At 53.0% G+C, this 16,691-nt stretch overlaps 1 protein-coding gene across 4 annotated transcripts in view; it reads right to left on the bottom strand.

Annotated features, from left to right (window-relative positions):
- STK35 (serine/threonine kinase 35) overlaps positions 1 to 16,691 on the bottom strand; it is an 80,607-nt gene that overhangs the window by 54,202 nt on the left and 9,714 nt on the right. For all 4 annotated transcript variants that reach the window (XR_007919345.2, XM_008256210.4, XM_051845184.2 and 1 more), the window contains exon 3: positions 11,202 to 11,950. Coding sequence is in view for 3 of the 4 variants with exons in the window: in XM_008256210.4 (XP_008254432.2) it covers positions 11,238 to 11,950 (713 nt within the window). In the remaining variant the exon portion in view is untranslated. The remainder of the gene's footprint in view (positions 1 to 11,201; positions 11,951 to 16,691) is intronic.

Below are 16,691 nucleotides of genomic sequence, written 5' to 3'. Positions count from 1 at the left end.
ACAAGGAGGAGAGGGTGAGACACCGTGTATCCCGCCACCACCCCAAGCCACCTCCAGCCACTGGCTCTCACTTGGCTCTGCTCCTCTACCCCGTTTCTCCAACCACAGCCCACGCAGCCATCTGGGGCCAGGCTTTCCTCACCCCACCCCCATTCCAGTCCATCTGAGAGGCCACCGGGGCCATCTCACCTCTGGACAGCCACCGCTTCCTTACTGGGTCCCCTATTTCCACCTTGCCTCTCTCCAGCCCCACTGGCCACACAGCAGGCAAAATCATCTTCTCCACAGGTACGTGGATGACTAACTGACCTACACAAAGCTTGGCCTGGCCAGGCTCCATCTCCTCCTGGCCTCTGCACCTTGCCCACCTCGCTCTGACCAGCTCCTTCCCTCTCCGCTCAGCAGGGATATCTTCCTTCAGATCTGCTGCAATGTCACCTCCTCAGAGACTTTTTTCTGACTGCCTTGGGCAGTCGCCCATTTTCTCTCTGCTTCATCCACACACAAGTGAACTGTGTCTGTGGTATTACTTCCCCCAGGCCTCTCCAACTGAGGCCAACTATGTGGGGGGTGGCAGGAAGGGGGCGCTGCACGAGCTCGCACAGGAGCTGCAGGGCTAACTAGCTCTGCTGCCAGGCTGGCCGAGGAACTGGTATGAAAGGGCAGCAGGGGCTGCCACTACACAGCTGGCACCTGACGCCAGCTTCATAGTCACGTCCCAGCTAAACCTTGGGGGCAATCCTCGCAGCCTCATTTTCAAAAGAGGATGCCAAGGCTGGAAAGACGCCTGGGCCTGAAATGGACTGAGGCTAGGGACAGTCCTCTGTGAACCGCCAAACCTGGGACACAGCAGGTGCTTAATGCAGGCCTGTGGTGTGAACAAAAAAGTTTCAGTCCAAATTCAAAGATCTCTCTACTGAGAGATCCAAGTCCTTTGAGCATCACAGTTTCCCTGTGACCTATGCCCCAGTGCCTCAGTTTCCCCTTTCTCTAAGCTGATATCCTATCTACCAGCGACTTCCCAGGGCTCCAACTACTGCCTTGACAGTACTCCCCTGAGATGGTTATGTGGGGTGCAAGTCCACTCCCATGGGCAGGGAAGCCCACAGGGAAATCGAATCGTCTCTTCCTCCACCCCCTCCCCCAGGCACAGGTGGCCAAGGGCCTCTTATCACCCTGAGAGTCTGAGCAAGACTCGGCAGCCCAAGGCCTAGAGCCACATCCACCACGGGCAGGCTTAGGAACTAAGGGGATGGGGGACACAGGTGGTTCTGCAAGTACCCTGGATGAGGACCAAGGCCAAAGTCACAGCTCCAGGCTATTACAGAACCAATCAGAGAAAGCCAGAAGCCAGCAGCAGAACTGTCCAGGCCTCCTGACCCTTTGGCCTATATCCAAGCTTTCCAAGGGTGCTGGGGTAAATGGTGAAGGCCATGGTCATGTGTTTACAAGGGGGCTGACTGGCCCTGACCTCTCTGCTAGGGTGGTTCTCAGGCATGTGTGCCCTAAATTAGCATCACCTGGGGGCCCGATGGATCATTCCTCCCCAGTTTCGAGCTCCAGGTTTGAGGAGGAGCCAGAAACCCACCTTTCTATCAGGTCGCAGGTGCCGCTGCTGGCCTGCGAAGCATGCCCGGCTCAGGTTTCTCACAACACTGTGTGCACGTGTGCTGGGGCGGCACCTAGTGAGGAGGAGCAGGGCAGAGTGTGGCGATGCTTTGAAGGGATTCCCCAAGATCACAGGCTACAGTCTCCACCTACTAGAGCAGAAAACCCATGACATTCTCCATTCCTGCTACTGAACATGGAAGTGATCTTCTAACCACGGTTACTGCTGCCCAGGGCCATGTAATTAGGCTGCAGAGGGCTCACAGCTGGGCCTCCTATGGCAGCCACCTCCATCTAATTCTGCAGACAGGTGGGAAACGAGTGCCGGTGACAGCTGTCTCACCGTTATAGGACCTCAGAAACAGGGATGGAGTCTCGGGCTCTCAAAGGCTTCCTGTACTCTGTGTGGCCACAGCCTGGGCCCAAGACGCTCAGGAAAGGGGAGGGAGGAGGACCCTGCCTGGATCAGTCAGAGATGACATATGGCCTAACGGTGAGAGTCACCCTGTTGTTTGTCCGGGGCGTGCACAGTCACTTGTTTCTGCTGCCCCACGCAAACCCAGCGTTCCTTCCAAGCAGTCACCAAATCCAAGTTCTCAAGTCGGTTACTAACAACAAAGGATCTTTCCTGGAGACTTCCAGTTCTCTTTGTGTCTGGCCTGGGGAGCAGGGCCGTGCGGGTGCTGCCCTGCACCCTGCCCAGGCCAACAGCTCTCCACGCCCACTCCACACCCGATGCGCCCCAGACTCAGCTCTCAGGCAGGCATGTCTGAGGCATGTCCAAGGGGCAGAAAATGCACAGTCAACCCGCTCACATCATCTTGGCCATTTTCCCATCAGAACAGATAACGAACACTAAAACCCAACAGGACGGATGAATGCCAACGTGCTTCCCATCACTGCCAAGCCTCGGAATTCAGGGGAAAACAGTCACCGTTCCGAAGGCGACTTGCCCAGGCCTCCTGTCAAGATCATTCCTGCAGCCTGGGAGAAGAGCACATTTTCGCCTTCTTCACTGTGCCCTCTGGTCTGTCTGGGTGGCTCTAATCCATTCCTCCCAGGTCCCCAGACATCACTTTCTTTAACAAGGAAACAAAACACTGAATTCCTTCTGACCTGTGTATGAGGCAGGCTGAGTTATAGCTTTCCCCCGGCACCTCTTTCTGAAAGTAAATTCCTTTAAAGTTGGGAAATTCATGGCGGTGCTTTATGGTATTGATTTGTTTTAAACGTGGCTGGCAGTTTTAAGGCCTGCCGTGCCTCTGAATTCCAGAAGAGCTGGAGGAAGTCTCCATGCCCTCTGATGCTCTACAGCCAGGCAGGACGTGCTAGTGGCAACAGAGCTGGGGGGCTGGGGGCTCCCAGCTCTGCCCTGGTTTCCTGAGATACAGCCTTGGCCGCTCTCCCGGGCCCTGGGTCCATAGTGTATTCCACCCCTGCAGCCATGAGGACTGGATCAAAGCCTCTGGCATGCACCCCAAAGGGACCCCCACCTCTCTTACCTGCAGGGGCCAGCCACAAATGCCACTCCTCCAGGGGTTTGCAGCTGGCCTAGGCCCCACGGAGCCATGCCCTGCCACAACCCACCATCTGAATCTAGCCCTGCTACTAAACTGTAAAGTTCCAAGGAACAACACTGAAGTCTAAATGACGCAGGCCACTCCTGGGCATGCCTGCCACCTGCCAGCAGGGCTCCTGCCTACCACATCTGACTGATCTTTCACCATGCGGTGGCAGGCAGGCCCTTCAAGTCAGCGAGACCTGGATGATGGAGTCCCTAGCTTCGGTGGGATTCCACCAGTGAGCTGGCAGGTCTGCCAGAGGAACACAGCAGCCCCGCCTTTTTGCTTTTGGGTTTCACCAACCTTAACCCCATAGGCTGGTTTCAGTCAGAGCAGGCTTCTCTGCCACAGTCCCAGTGTCCTGTCCTCACAGCTGGCACCAGGCTGCTGTCACACTCCCCTGGGTCTGTGCTCTCGCAGGTGTCAGGGTGGGGATGCTGGGGTCTTTCACCTTTAGGCCATTCTGACCTCCGTCTGCTCCTGTGCCCGACACCTGCCGCTTGGTTACTCAGGTGCCTCCCTCCCCAAGCCCCCCACCATGTTTGAGGAATCTGCAGGCAGGCTGGCCCAGCTGGAGGGGCAGCTGGTAGCCCTGTGGCTGTGAGGGACACCTCGGCATCACTGACACCAGGTTCAAGGACAAACCTGCCGTCTGCCTCAAAGTGAAAGCCCAGCAGAAGCTTGAGAACTGGAACTGCGGGACTGCTGGTCAGATGCACGTTTCCTTCAAGCCCTAACTCCTCAAACTTTGGGAGAGTGACCTGCAGCTTCTCACCCGCACAACGAGGGCAACCGACAGAACAGGCTGCAGACAACATGTGGGAACGGTCCATGCCGAGTGCTCAACTCAGGGCAGGATATAAAGGGGCTGGCCTCCCGCCTGCCTCAAGTCTGTCGGCCCCTCGAAGCTAGCTTTGACAACCAGTAGCTATAATCGTCTCTGTCCCTGGGCCTGGAGGAAAAGGTAGTCAGAGGGCTCCCTAAACCACCAGGCAGCTTTGCTCACAGCTGGATGGCCACAAGAGCCACTCGGATGTGCCCAAAGGGACACTGTCCAGGCCAGGTGGAGCCAGGAATGCCAGAGAGCACAACTGGGCCTTGACGTCAACAGCCCCGGGGCCAGCCTGTCCCCTCCTGGACGCCTTTGCGTCCTGCAGAGCTGTGAGGGACAGATAATCCCTGGGGGCCGCCAGCCCCATTACATAACGGACAGCTCAGCACCTCTGTGGATGCAGCAGGAGCAATCAGGAGATGGCAACAGCAGGCCACTGGGGAGCTGCCTGGGCCTGACAAAAATACCAGCCTTCCCCACCTGGGGAGGAAAACGACTTGGAAAACACCAGGAACGAGACGGGGCCCCTAGGGACGTATCTCCTTGTACACGGGTACCCAGAGCCACCTGGGGCTTCACAGTTGATGTATGAGCTTCAACTCTCTGGCAGGGAAAAGAACCAGGCACCCTGAATCCTTACTCCTAATCCCTCCCTCCTCCACGCCGGCACAGCTCTGCCATGTGCTAGTGACATGGAAGGCAAGGCTGTGACCCTCACTGCACAGACAGGGACCCAAGAGGCTCAGAGGTTCTGGATCCACCTGGATCAAAGATCAGAGACCCGCTTCCCTCCCCAGTGAGCCCTCTTCTGTAACTAGAACCCCCAACTCCTAAGGAACTACCAATCCACCGCGGAGTGCAGGCTGGCACTTCCCTCCTTCCAGCAAGCCCAGCCTCTACCAAAGACCAAGCTGGGAGCAGCTTCTGAGTAGAGTCACATCGCTGGTTCTGGCCCCTCACCCGGCCCCCGGGGCCTTCTCTGCTTATGCTCGCCTATGGGCTGCCCACAGAGTCTCAACCTGTACCGATCCCACGGAAGCCTATGGAAGTCTCATCTCTGAAGACTCAGGGCCGGGTGGACAGGGCAGTCAGTCTACTTCGATGCTCAGCTGTCTGAGGATTTATGCAAACACCTGGAATTCACAGACGCTTCAACGAGGTGATACAGCATGCTGGTCAAAGCCACTGACTCAGACCCGGGTTCAAGGATCTAGGCTTTGCCCCTTGCTACCTCTGTGGCCTTCAGGAATTGACTTGAAAAGAAATAAACTAAACAATGGTCACAAAGCCTTTTAACCCTCCTCCTCATCACCTCTGGTCACCACCGCCATGGGCACCCTTCTTCACAGCTAAACCCTCAGCAGGGCACCTGGCAGGCTGAGAGGCTATCTCACCGGTGGTCTCACGCTGCCACCCCCAGGGGGAAGGCAGTCCTGCGAGGCAGGGACTAGCTCATGACTGGCTTGGGCAGCAGGGCCAGGAAGTCCTGCTTAACAGAGCAGGGACCTGGAGACCTACCTGGGGTCCTGAGTTCCTCATTTCTCACCTAAAATTCACTTTTTAATTTATCCCCCAGGGCCTCTGTTTGGAAGACTTTGCTATTTATAACAAAGCACATTAATTAGGCATCTCTTGTCCATCTTCTGGGTTTTGTATCACTGTGGATTAACCTGACACTGAGAGCGTGACACAATTTTGGAGGAATTCCTATCAGGTCAGCAGGAAGAGCTTCTGGATCCCTACAATAAATATCACTAGGGATGCACGAGGGGCCCGGGCAGCACCAGGACAGAGGTAAAATCTGAAGCTCAAGGGGAGGGGCCACAAGGCCACCCAGCATAGTCAGCCACGGGCCACGTCCTTGTATCCCAGGCCAGGGACAAAGGGAGCCACTTGTCTTTTTGAGATGCTGGGCAGCCACCAAGATCTCAAACACAGCAAGGAACATTTGCCCTGACTCTCAGGTCACACCGACATCTGCTTTGCTTCAGCAGGCCCCAGCTGCCCACTCCGGATCGACGTCCCTCAAGGACCTGGCTTCTAAAGGGCCCTAGAAACGGAGGTTTGTGTACTGGACGGCAGACTTGGCCACAAATGCAGCTCCGTCATCCCACAACGCCCTCCTCGGGAGCAGGCGGGCGGTGGCACCCAGAACACCAGTTTGGCTGGCTTCTGGCTTGAGCTGAGGCTTGTGGCTGGCCAGCAAGAACTATGGGAAATGATTAAATGTCTTCCAAAAGTGACAAATACAGAGAGACAGGATCCATCCTTGAATAAGCTTTAAAATTAGATACACTTTTCTGGAACAAGCAATTGGACAGGGTGGTTCTGAATACAGCTTTGTTTTTGCAAGAAGTCTTTGGTAATGCTCAGAAGCAAGGCCTCTGAGGATGGCTGCTTTCCAAGGGACACGTAAGACAACAGGTCCACCCCAGGCCAGGTGGGGCCTAGAAGTCCACTGGGCAGCCTTCAACCCGCACATCCTAATCAGGGCACTGCCACAACTCCCTGTGATTCCCAACAACCTCCATAAAATAAAGCTGGCCAGTTCCATTTTGTAGGTAATAAAAGCAAGGCCCAGGCCAGTGCCACGGCTCAACAGGCTAATCCTCCGCCTTGCGGTGCCAGCACACCGGGTTCTAGTCCCGGTCAGGGCGCAGGATTCTGTCCCGGTAGCCCCTCTTCCAGGCCAGCTCTCTGCTGCGGCCCGGGAGTGCAGAGGAGGATGGCCCAAGTCCTTGGGCCCTGCACCCACATGAGAGACCAGGAGAAGCACCTGGCTCCTGGCTTCGGATCAGCGCGGTGCACCGGCCACAGTGCGCCGGCCGCAGCGGCCATTGGAGGGTGAACCAACGGTAAAGGAAGACCTTTGTCTCTCTCTCACTGTCCACTCTGCCTGTCAAAAATAAATAAATTAATTAATTAAATTTAAAAAAAAAAAAAAAAAAAACCAAACAAGGCCCAGAGAGGTGAGACGACTTGCCTGAGGCCACAAAGCCCAGCCCATCAACCACAGAAAATGCAACTGGATCCCTGCCCTGTCATCAGGCAACACTCCTTTCAGGAGAATTCCAAGTTCCCAACTCAAAGTGCGTTTCTCTTACTTTTTGCAGAAAAGCAGACACCATGTAGCCCTGAATTAAATGCTAGCTGAAGTCTACACTCCTAGATTACAGAGGTCGCCCGAGGTCAAGTGTGTTTACTACAGGCAGCTGCAGCAGAGGCGTGACAAGCTGGCCAGCAGCCAGGATGCTCCGGCTCCAGGCGTTTCTCTGGCGCCCTGAAGACACCCTTCTCGCCAGGGCTGCAGCCACCACCCGCGTTCAGCTCCTGTCCGCAGCACAGCGCCTCACTGCACGCTGGCTCTCCGAGGCCGGCCCGGGCCCAGCCTTTCCACAATGACAGCAGGACATGGTCTGCCCTCTTTCATTCGCTCCTGAGTGCTCGCCCGCGTCTTCCAGCAGCTCCACGCTGAGTGGCACGGCACCACTCTATAAAGCAGAAGGAAACGACAGTCCAGCCGATGACGGCCACACTACAGATCTGCAACCACAAAATGATGCCGCTCTACCAGCTGGACTTGGTTTGCAAAATAGTAATTTTCCATACAATATATTTAACACTCAATTGTTTCACTGTTATTTATTCATTCATTTGAAGGGAACATTTAAAAGATCCTCAGTATGAACTTAATACTACAAACGTCCACAGCTATAACCCCAAACCCAAACCCCTGGAGTCCTCAATTTCAAGAGCGAGGAGCGACTTGCAGATCAAAACTTCTGTGAATCACCGGTCTGTGCGTTCTCTGAGATTCCTCTTCCCACCCCTCTCTCAAGGCCACTCTAGGGGCCAGCACTGTGCTGCAGTGGGTTAATGCCCTGGCCTGACCCACCGGCATCCCATATGGGTGCCGGTTCGAGACCCGGCTCCTCCACTTCCAATCCAGCTCTCTGCTATGGCCTGGGAAAGCAGCAGAAGATGGTCCAAGCCCTTGAGCCCCTGCACCCACGTGGGAGACCGGGAAGAAGCTCCTGGCTCTGGATCAGCATAGCTCTGGCCAGTGGGCCAACTGGGGAGTGAACCAGCGGATGGAAGACCTCTCTCTCTTTCTCTAACTCTGACTTGCAAATAAATAAATCTTTAAAAAAAAAAAAGGCCACTGTACTTAGGGGTTCCCCAGTTAATTGCCAAAACCACACAGGACCACAAATGGCTGCCTACTGCTAAGTCCTCCGCGCAGGTCTTAGCTCACTCAAGCTCCAGGTGGCATATGCCACGACCAATCACCTCCTCCTCAAGTCCTTGCCTCTCTTGCTAGCTCTTTCCTTTCTCCACAGCTCCAAGGCCGGACGGCCCAGGAGCTCAGTTCTCTGCTCTCTGGTCTGCACTCTACAGCTCCTTGGCAGTCCCTAGTTTCTATCTGAAGGCTGGCCCCTTCCCTTGAACCCCACTCTCATTCACCTGTCTACTTTACATCCGCGTTTAGATTCTATATAGGTGTGACAAACTTGCAGATGAAAAAGCCTATCTTCCTACAACCCAGCCTACTCTCCCAGTATCTTCCCAGCATTATTTGGTGACAACTGTATCCTTCTCATCAGGCCAAACCCTTGGAGTCGCTGTTAATTCCCCTTTTCCCATAATTCACGCTCAATCCAGCAGGAAACCCTGTTGGATCTGAGTTCCAAGTTTACCAAATCCCTTCACCACCTCACCTCTGCACTGCTTGGAGCCGCCAACATCTCTCACCTGGATTGTCAAGGTCATTTCCCATCTCAGCCCTCACCTGCTGCCTTACGTTCTTTTTAGCGCAGGAGACGGAGACCAGATTATGCCACGACTGTAAGCACCAGTGGATTTTCACCTCTCCCCAAAATAAAAGCCGGACTTGACTCCTGGTTACCTCCCTACCCTCTTTTCTTGTCTGCTCCACCTCTCTTGCCTTTACCCTGGCTGTGATCTGTTTGGGACACTCTTCCCTAAGAAATCCAAGACTCACTACCTCAACTCCTTATTTTTCTTCCAAGATCCCACCCTGAACCCTTCCATTTAAAAGCACAACCCTCACCGCCCAGCACTTAGCACTTCCTAATAAATTGCCTATGCCTACTATCTGCCTGACTTCCCAATTGAATGGAAGCCCTACAAATGCAAAGAATGCTGTCAGTCTTGTTCACTGAAATACCACCTGTGCCTACAATGGTACCTGGCAAAAGTGTGGGAAAAAATGCACTAAATGAATAGATGGATCAAGCCTCTCATTCTACCTGGCCAGATACAGGTCACCCACACCACCGACTTGAAGCTTTTGGCACCACAAGGTTTGGCTCTGGGCACACAGACTCGGGCCCAGGATCACAACTCTAAATGCCCACCCAGAACTGGGAAGGACAGGCTATAGTCAAATTGGCACCACTGGTACTTAAACTCGTAATCTATCAGAGCCACACAATTCAGTTGAGACGCTTACCTGTAGCTACATTCCTAGTTCCTAATCTTTTCTCCTGTTTAAGGCCACCTGTTGTCCTAGATGAAGGAATCATCCCTCTTGAGAAAGAACTTCACCCTGCAAAGCAGCACAAATCCCAAGTGCTGTGCCCAAACAGAAGCCCTGATCTCAACATGTTGTGACAACTCCATAATCCTAACCCAAACCCAGGTGCCTCTTCCCATGACAACCTTCTTGCTGCACCAGAGTAAACCTGAATTCTAGATTCTTTCAAAAGCAGAAAAGGAGATGGAAATGGGACGTGACAGCACGAAACGTAATTAAAATGCCGTCTAGCCTAGTCTTGTGGCTTGTAACATACCGCTACTCCAAACCTAGCTGTGGGGAATGTTGTTCTCTCACTCAGTGGGTAGCTGGACAAATTGGCCTGACACCTGGAAGGTACTCAATAAATGTCTGTGGAATGGAGAATTCAAGCTAGTGACTCACTCCAGAAATACGCACTCTGAGAGCACCACAGACATAACCAGGCTCAACTTGGTGTGAGCCAACTGCACCAATTAACGAGGCTGAGGAAGAGAAAGGAGAGCCTCGCAGTGACCCAGGTGACGCAAGGCCCTGTGCTGAGATGCCCGAGGCCTCTCCCTTTGTGGTCACTGGGGTCAGCACTGTCTCCCACTATCTGGGAGTCTCATTTCCAGTTTGGCAAGTTGATGTTAAGGAAAAGGCAGCTCAGAGTAAGACAAACCTGTCCTTAACTCAGCAGGGCTTGAGCCTTGCAGGGCTGTGAAGGTGAACCATGTGGAAACACCTGCCCCGTGCCGGGAGCCATCTTACTTCCCTTGCCCATACTAGGACCCTGCTCTGGTCCGCAGAATGACTGCTGCTGCTCTTGGTACACGCTTTCGTCTGTCCAGTGCGCCAGGCTCCTGCCGGCTCCTGGCCCCACACAGAGGTGGGTCCTTCTACCTAACACACCTCTGCCCTAATCCCGGTTCTTGCCTCTGGACACTACCAGCCCTTCTCCCCACCCTTTTAAGGAATGTTAAGGCCAAGTTCACACAACACTTCACTTTAAAACAACTGTAACTGATGTCTCTCCCCAGCTCAGCTGCAGAACTCATGGGGATGGGGAATGTTTCTGATTGGGTTGATCACGTAACCCACAAGCCTAGACAAATGAAAAGTCCGCCACACATCTAGTAAGCAGAGGCTTCCACATGAGTATCCACTGTAGTATGTACAATGGAGAAACAGCCTGCTACCTGAACTAGAATGGTTCAAGTAGGGTACCCAAAATGGGATGTCACACTCAGGAAACTGAAATCCACGCTCAAGTGTGATGGGAGAAGGCTCCAAAGAGTGCAAAGTACAGGGAGCAACGTTCCATATAACTACAAGGCTTAAACTCTGCGGAACTGGATCTGATGACAGGGACAGGATCAGGGACGGTATTTACCCACTGAAAATAGCATTTTCTACAGCGAGCAATGATTACTTGATGGTGGGAACAAGAGCTTCTTAAGAACCTTAAGGGACAGCTCCAACGCAACCTGCTCTCAGACTTCTCTAGACTTTACGGCTTATATTCAAATAACCCCACTCTCTCCTGGTCAAGACTTGGGGAGATGGTGGAGAACAAGCACTCGGATCTCTTGCACCCCCCTCCCCGCCCCGCCCAACTCCAGCGTAAAAGCTCGGTCCAGCAAGCGTTCGTGTTCAAGCACCGAACAAGGAGAGTACTCACCTAGTTTAAAACACCCAAGATGCTCAGCCCTGAATTTTAAGCAGCACATGTGACCTGGTCCATTCTGGTTTCAAGTTCAAAGGCATCAGGCCGGTCCTGTGGGTTAGCAGCTAACATGTCTTTCAAGAGCTGCTTGATCCCCTCAGACATGGAAGTCCTACGTTTCTGGGGGATGTGCAACTCCATCTTTGGGTTTTCTAGCAGCGCCTCGCCAACAGGGACGATCTCAGTGCCCTGTTTGATGTAGGTCCCCAGGAGCTCCTTCTTGGTCTCAGAGTCAATAAAAGTGATTCTCTCTATCATTGCCCAGATGATAATGCCCAGGGCAAAGATGTCCGCCTTGGCCGTGTAGTGCCCCTCCCAGACTTCGGGAGCCATGTAGAAGTCCGAGCCGCAGGCAGAGGACAGCCAGTACTTGTTCACATTCACATTTTTGTTGTCTGGATTGCCCTCTCTGCCACGGGGTGCCAGCCCGGCACAGACCTTGCTCAGTCCAAAGTCTGCCACCTTGAGGATGGGGGTGCCCGACCGCTCGGTGATGAGAATGTTGTCCGGCTTTAGGTCCCTGTGCACGATGTGGTTTTTGTGCAGGAAGGCAATGGCACTGGTGAGCTGTAGCATGAAGCTTTTGTTGGTGGCGGGATCCGGCCTCCGAGACAGGACATACTGATTCAGGTCTCCACCTTCACAGAACTCCATGACAAACCAGAGATAGCACGGCTCCTCCGCGTAGCCCAGGATCCTTTCTCCTGGATCAAAGACAGGAAGGAGCGCGAGTGAGACGGACACACGGGCACAGCACTATTAGAATAAAAGAACGCAGCGTTTTAAAGTTCAGAGTGACAGAGGTGATGAACAAGAGGTGCTCCAAGAACACCTGCATAGCAGGTACCACACCTGTGCCTTTCACACACAGGCCTGTTTCTACCCACAGCAGACAAGGTCAATACACAGGCATGAGGCTCCGATCAAGCACTGGAGTTTGGAATCAAGTTGAGGTAGGAACTCAGTTCTCTGCTGTTTGGTGGACTAAGAAGCTATGTTTTCCTTGTGTGGTCTTCAAGCAAGCAGCTCCCGCCCATCCCTCCCAGGGTACTGGCCATGACACAGGTAAGGCAAGAGAGACAGCCATTAGATGTCCACGGCTTCTGTCACTGTTACTCCGTGCCAGGCAGATGACCTTCCCTCTCCTCTCTGTTGACCTGTAGAAGGATTCTCATGAACACATCTGGACTAGCACTACCACTCTGCTTACTTCTGAATCACCCTCCAATCCATCAGTGGACTCTGCTAGCCCACCAGACGCCTAGCACGGGCTGGGCACATAAAGAGCCCCATCTACAGGAAGCTGAGTGACAAGGACCTACAACAGCGGGCCATACCTGCATCAAGGTCAACTTCTAGGAACAGTGAAGGGTGGGCAGGAGTCCCCAGGTCTGAGGACGTCATCGGCTGCAGGACAGGCAGCAGTGTAGCAGGAGGCAAGAAGGGAATTCTAGACCAAGAGACGAACTGGACAACAGAACACGGGGACAAAGGAATGGAAAGGAAGTCCGCTGGGAACAGTGGCATCTGAATTAAGTTGTGTGGTCTTGAAACTCCAGGAAAGCTGGTGACTAATTCCTCTACGTAAATCTCAACTGAGGCAGATGAGGAAGCTGGACTGCAAGGGAAGGGACCTGCCCTGCATGGTCACTGGGCATCTGGACCTCAGCCAGGACCTGAGTCCTCCAGGCCCCCGCATGCTGTACCCATTATAGCAAAAACAAGGGCTACACCTTCTCAGGAAGACTCTGCCAGAAGGTTCCTCCCACTAGACTTTTATTCGACTTTATTACAAAGAGAACCAGGTACACGACTAACCCAGTAGCCCCGGAGCTCCAGGCTGAGACCAGAGATGACCTGACATGCAAGACAAAAGCTTTAGGTTTGTGACCACAATCTGACAGGCCTCACTTCCCTTGTCATTATATAATTTTCTTGTTTCTATTACTCTCAATCAGAGTAATACAGGTAGAACCAGTTTAGGGCAGATGGGTTTCTTTTTTTAAAAAATCAGTTGCTTCCTCTCTCATAATCCTCTTTCTAGGTCATTGGCTGAGTGGGTCGAGGTGCTGGATCTAAAAACACCAGAAAATGAAGCAGCGATTTGAAACACAGATCAGCGTCAGTTGAAGAGCAAAGATCTGTTAAGGGGGAAGCAAGAAACGTCTCCTGGTGGCAAAGCCAGAAAGGAGTTTAAAAGCCATCAAATTCCTGCTGAAGGGCCTGGTCAGAAAACACTGAAACTTCGGGTGGGGGAATAAAGGGTGGGGAACGACATTATTTTATATACAAAGTTGGTAACCATGGTAACTGAAGTAGAAAGAAAACAAGTCTGCAAAACAGACTGAAGCATAGGGCTAGATTATGAGAATCCAAGGGAAGACAAAAAGGCGTGCACATACACACACTCACAAGTGCCCTGCATTAGTGAGTGGGTGGGGGAGACGGGCCCCTGGAAGGAGACGCCTGCTCTGAGTAAGTCAGCTAAGCTCAGGAGATGCTAAAGGCCGGGTGATTAAGACGCCACCTGGGACGCCTGCATCCCCTGTTGGAGGGGCTGGGTTCAAGTCGCTGCTTCACTTCAGACACCATGTGACGGCTCAATCACTCGGGTTCCTGCCACCCACGTGGGAGACCCAGATTGAGGTTCTGGCTTCCAGCTTCGGTGCTGGGGGATTGAACCGGCAGATGGAAGATATCTGTGTATCTCTCTGCCTAAAAAAAATAAATTTTTTTTGAAAAGTGAAAAGGCGGGGCCGCGTGCTGAGAGGGAAACTCTGGATAGGAGGCAGCACCATCAGACTCCATCAGTGAGCATGGCAGGAGGGAACACCGGCCGGTGCTGCTGCTTGTCCCGGAGACAAATGACTCTGCACGGAGTCTGGGTTTCAACCCCGACTCTGCCCGCTGCAGGGTGGATTCTTAGTGCAAGGAAAACGGGGAAAATGAGGAAGGGTGGAAAGGCAGTCAGAACCTCGGCAGTCCCTGAACCTCTCTGACCTCCATCCTCTCACGGATCAAACAAGACTGACACCTCCCCGACACGACCGCTGAGAGCAAGGGACGGTGCACAGTGTAAGACACTGGGACTTTGGGGATCACCAAAATCAACCTTCCCACTTGACCTTGACAGAGTCCTTGGGAGTCACCAATCTCCACAATCCTGGTGCTGCTGCCCAGAAGATCAAGATGACAATGGGAATTCCATCTAAGTTGTCCCTGTCAGGTTGTCCAAGCTGATACTTTCCAGCTGGGCCGGGCCGCTCCTTTTTTCTTTTCTTTTTTTTTTTTTTTTTAAAAAGATTGATTTATTTACTTGAAAGGCAGAGTTACAGAGAGGCAGAGGCAGAGGCAGAAAGGAGAGAGAGCTCTTCCATCCACTGGTTCACTCTCCAGATGGCCACAACGACCAGAGCTGGGCCAATCCAAAGCCAGGAGCCAGGAGCTTCCTCCAGGTCCCCCACATAGGTACAGAGGCCCAAGGACTTTGGCCATCTTCTACTGCTTTTCCCAGGCCATAGCAGAGAGCTGGATCAGAAGCGGAACAGCTGGGACTCAAACCAGTGCCTATATGGGATGCCGGCACTGTGGGCGGCAGCTTTACCCGCTATGCCACAGTGGAAGGCCCCTAGGCCACTCTTACTTGGGGCGATCCTTCCAAGTAAAAGGCCTCTCCCCTCCCCCAACTTCTGCAGAGGCAACAGGATGTACACCTTCAGGCCAGCTCCAATGCCACTCACCTTACACATGCTGTCGTCCCACGTTCTCCTCTTAAGAACCGCCAAGGCCCTGCTCTTCTACTTTATTTTTTTAAAGATTTATTTATTTGAAAGACAGAGTTACAGAGAGGTAGAGACACAGAGAGGTCTTTTTTAGTTTTTACAAAATCATACCAGATACCCTGATTAGCAGCCCACGTCTTCACTCTTCCCCTGAACGTGAGAACACGGCCAGTGTTTGGAGGTAGGCGTTAGATTTCATACTGCACCTCCCAGCTACCGCGGAGGGACCTGCCGTCAGCCACTTGCCAAGGTGACTACGCACTGGGGAAGTGAAAATGGTCAAGCTGTCTGGGACTACTAAACCTGGTCCCCAAAGGACACTGACCCCTGCAGCCCCGGCCATCACTGTGGACCACCCGTCAGGGCAGGCGGTCACAGGTAATCGATGGAGTGGCGGCTCAGGCCCTCTCACAGTGAGCTCCGGGAGTCCTCACCCTCTTTGCATTTATTTCCTGTTTCAGGATGCACAGCTAACACATGTAAAGTATTGGAAATGACCACATGAAATGCAGTGTTTTGAGTCGACACAAACACTTCAGATTTGCTTAAGTTCCCAGTTCTCTAGTCTGGTATCACCTGACAGTTGTGTTGGAGTTAAAAATTCAGCTCCCTAAAATAAGTAAATAACTACATCACTGCGTAAACTGACGAAGGAGCTTCCTCGCTGAGAGGGAGGAAGCAGAGAGCAGGTTCAAAGGCAGTAAGGATGTCAGAGAGGAACCTTTGAGAGCCCCTGGGTTCCAGGCACGATTTCAACAGTTCACAACATGAGCTGCTTTGTCTCACTGGCCACTGTTTCACAGCTGGGGAAACCGAGGCTGAGGACGGTGAGTAACCTCTCCCAGAGTACTGCCACGGCAGCAGGGTAGAAAGCGAGCCACCACAGCCACGTCCTTCCTCGACAACCCCAGTCCACAGAGGGTAAGGACACAAACTTTAGGGGCTGGCACTGTGCTGTAGCAGGCTAAGCCTACGCCTGCAGCACCAGCATCTGTCCCAGCTGCTCCTCTTTCAATCCAGCTCTCTGAATCCTGGTGGCCTGAGAAAGCAGAAGATGGACCAAGCGCTTGGGCCCCTGCATCTGTGTAGAAGAAGCTCCTGACTCCTGGCTTTGGAATGGCCCAGCTCTGGCCATTGAGGCCATCTGGGAGTGAACCACTGTGTAGAAGGCTTCTCTGTCTCTCCCTCTCTCTGTTTGTAACTCAGTCTTTCAAGTAAAAAAAGGAGAGGAGAAGAGAGGGGAGGGGAGTGGAGGGGAAAGAGAAAGAGAAGAAAGAAAAAAGAAAGAGAGAAAGAAAAAGGAGGGAGGGAAAAGAAAGAAAATAAACAAACAAACTAATTTTAGGGGCCTGTGTTGGGACCAATGGTCAAGAGTCCCATGTCCCACATCTGTGTGCCTGAGTTCCACACCCGGCTCTGGCTTGAGATTCCAGCTTCCTGCTAACACACACCCTGGCAGGCAGCAGACGATGGCCCGACTGGGTTCCTGTCACCCACATGGGAGACCTAAATTGCATTCTCAGTTCCTGGCTTCAGTCCTGGCCCAACCCCTCCCATTACTGATATCTGCAGAGTGAACAAGTAGATGGGAGACCACACTGTCTCTCTCTGCCTCTCAAATAGATTCATGAAAGAGGAAGTGTACTTTAAGATAGGCAGGTCC

Source organism: Oryctolagus cuniculus, chromosome 11, assembly GCF_964237555.1.
Source record: "Oryctolagus cuniculus chromosome 11, mOryCun1.1, whole genome shotgun sequence".
NCBI classification, from domain to species: Eukaryota; Metazoa; Chordata; class Mammalia; order Lagomorpha; family Leporidae; genus Oryctolagus; species Oryctolagus cuniculus.
Note: the sequence above shows the minus strand (reverse complement) of the source record. Positions and strands in the feature narration are given on the sequence as shown.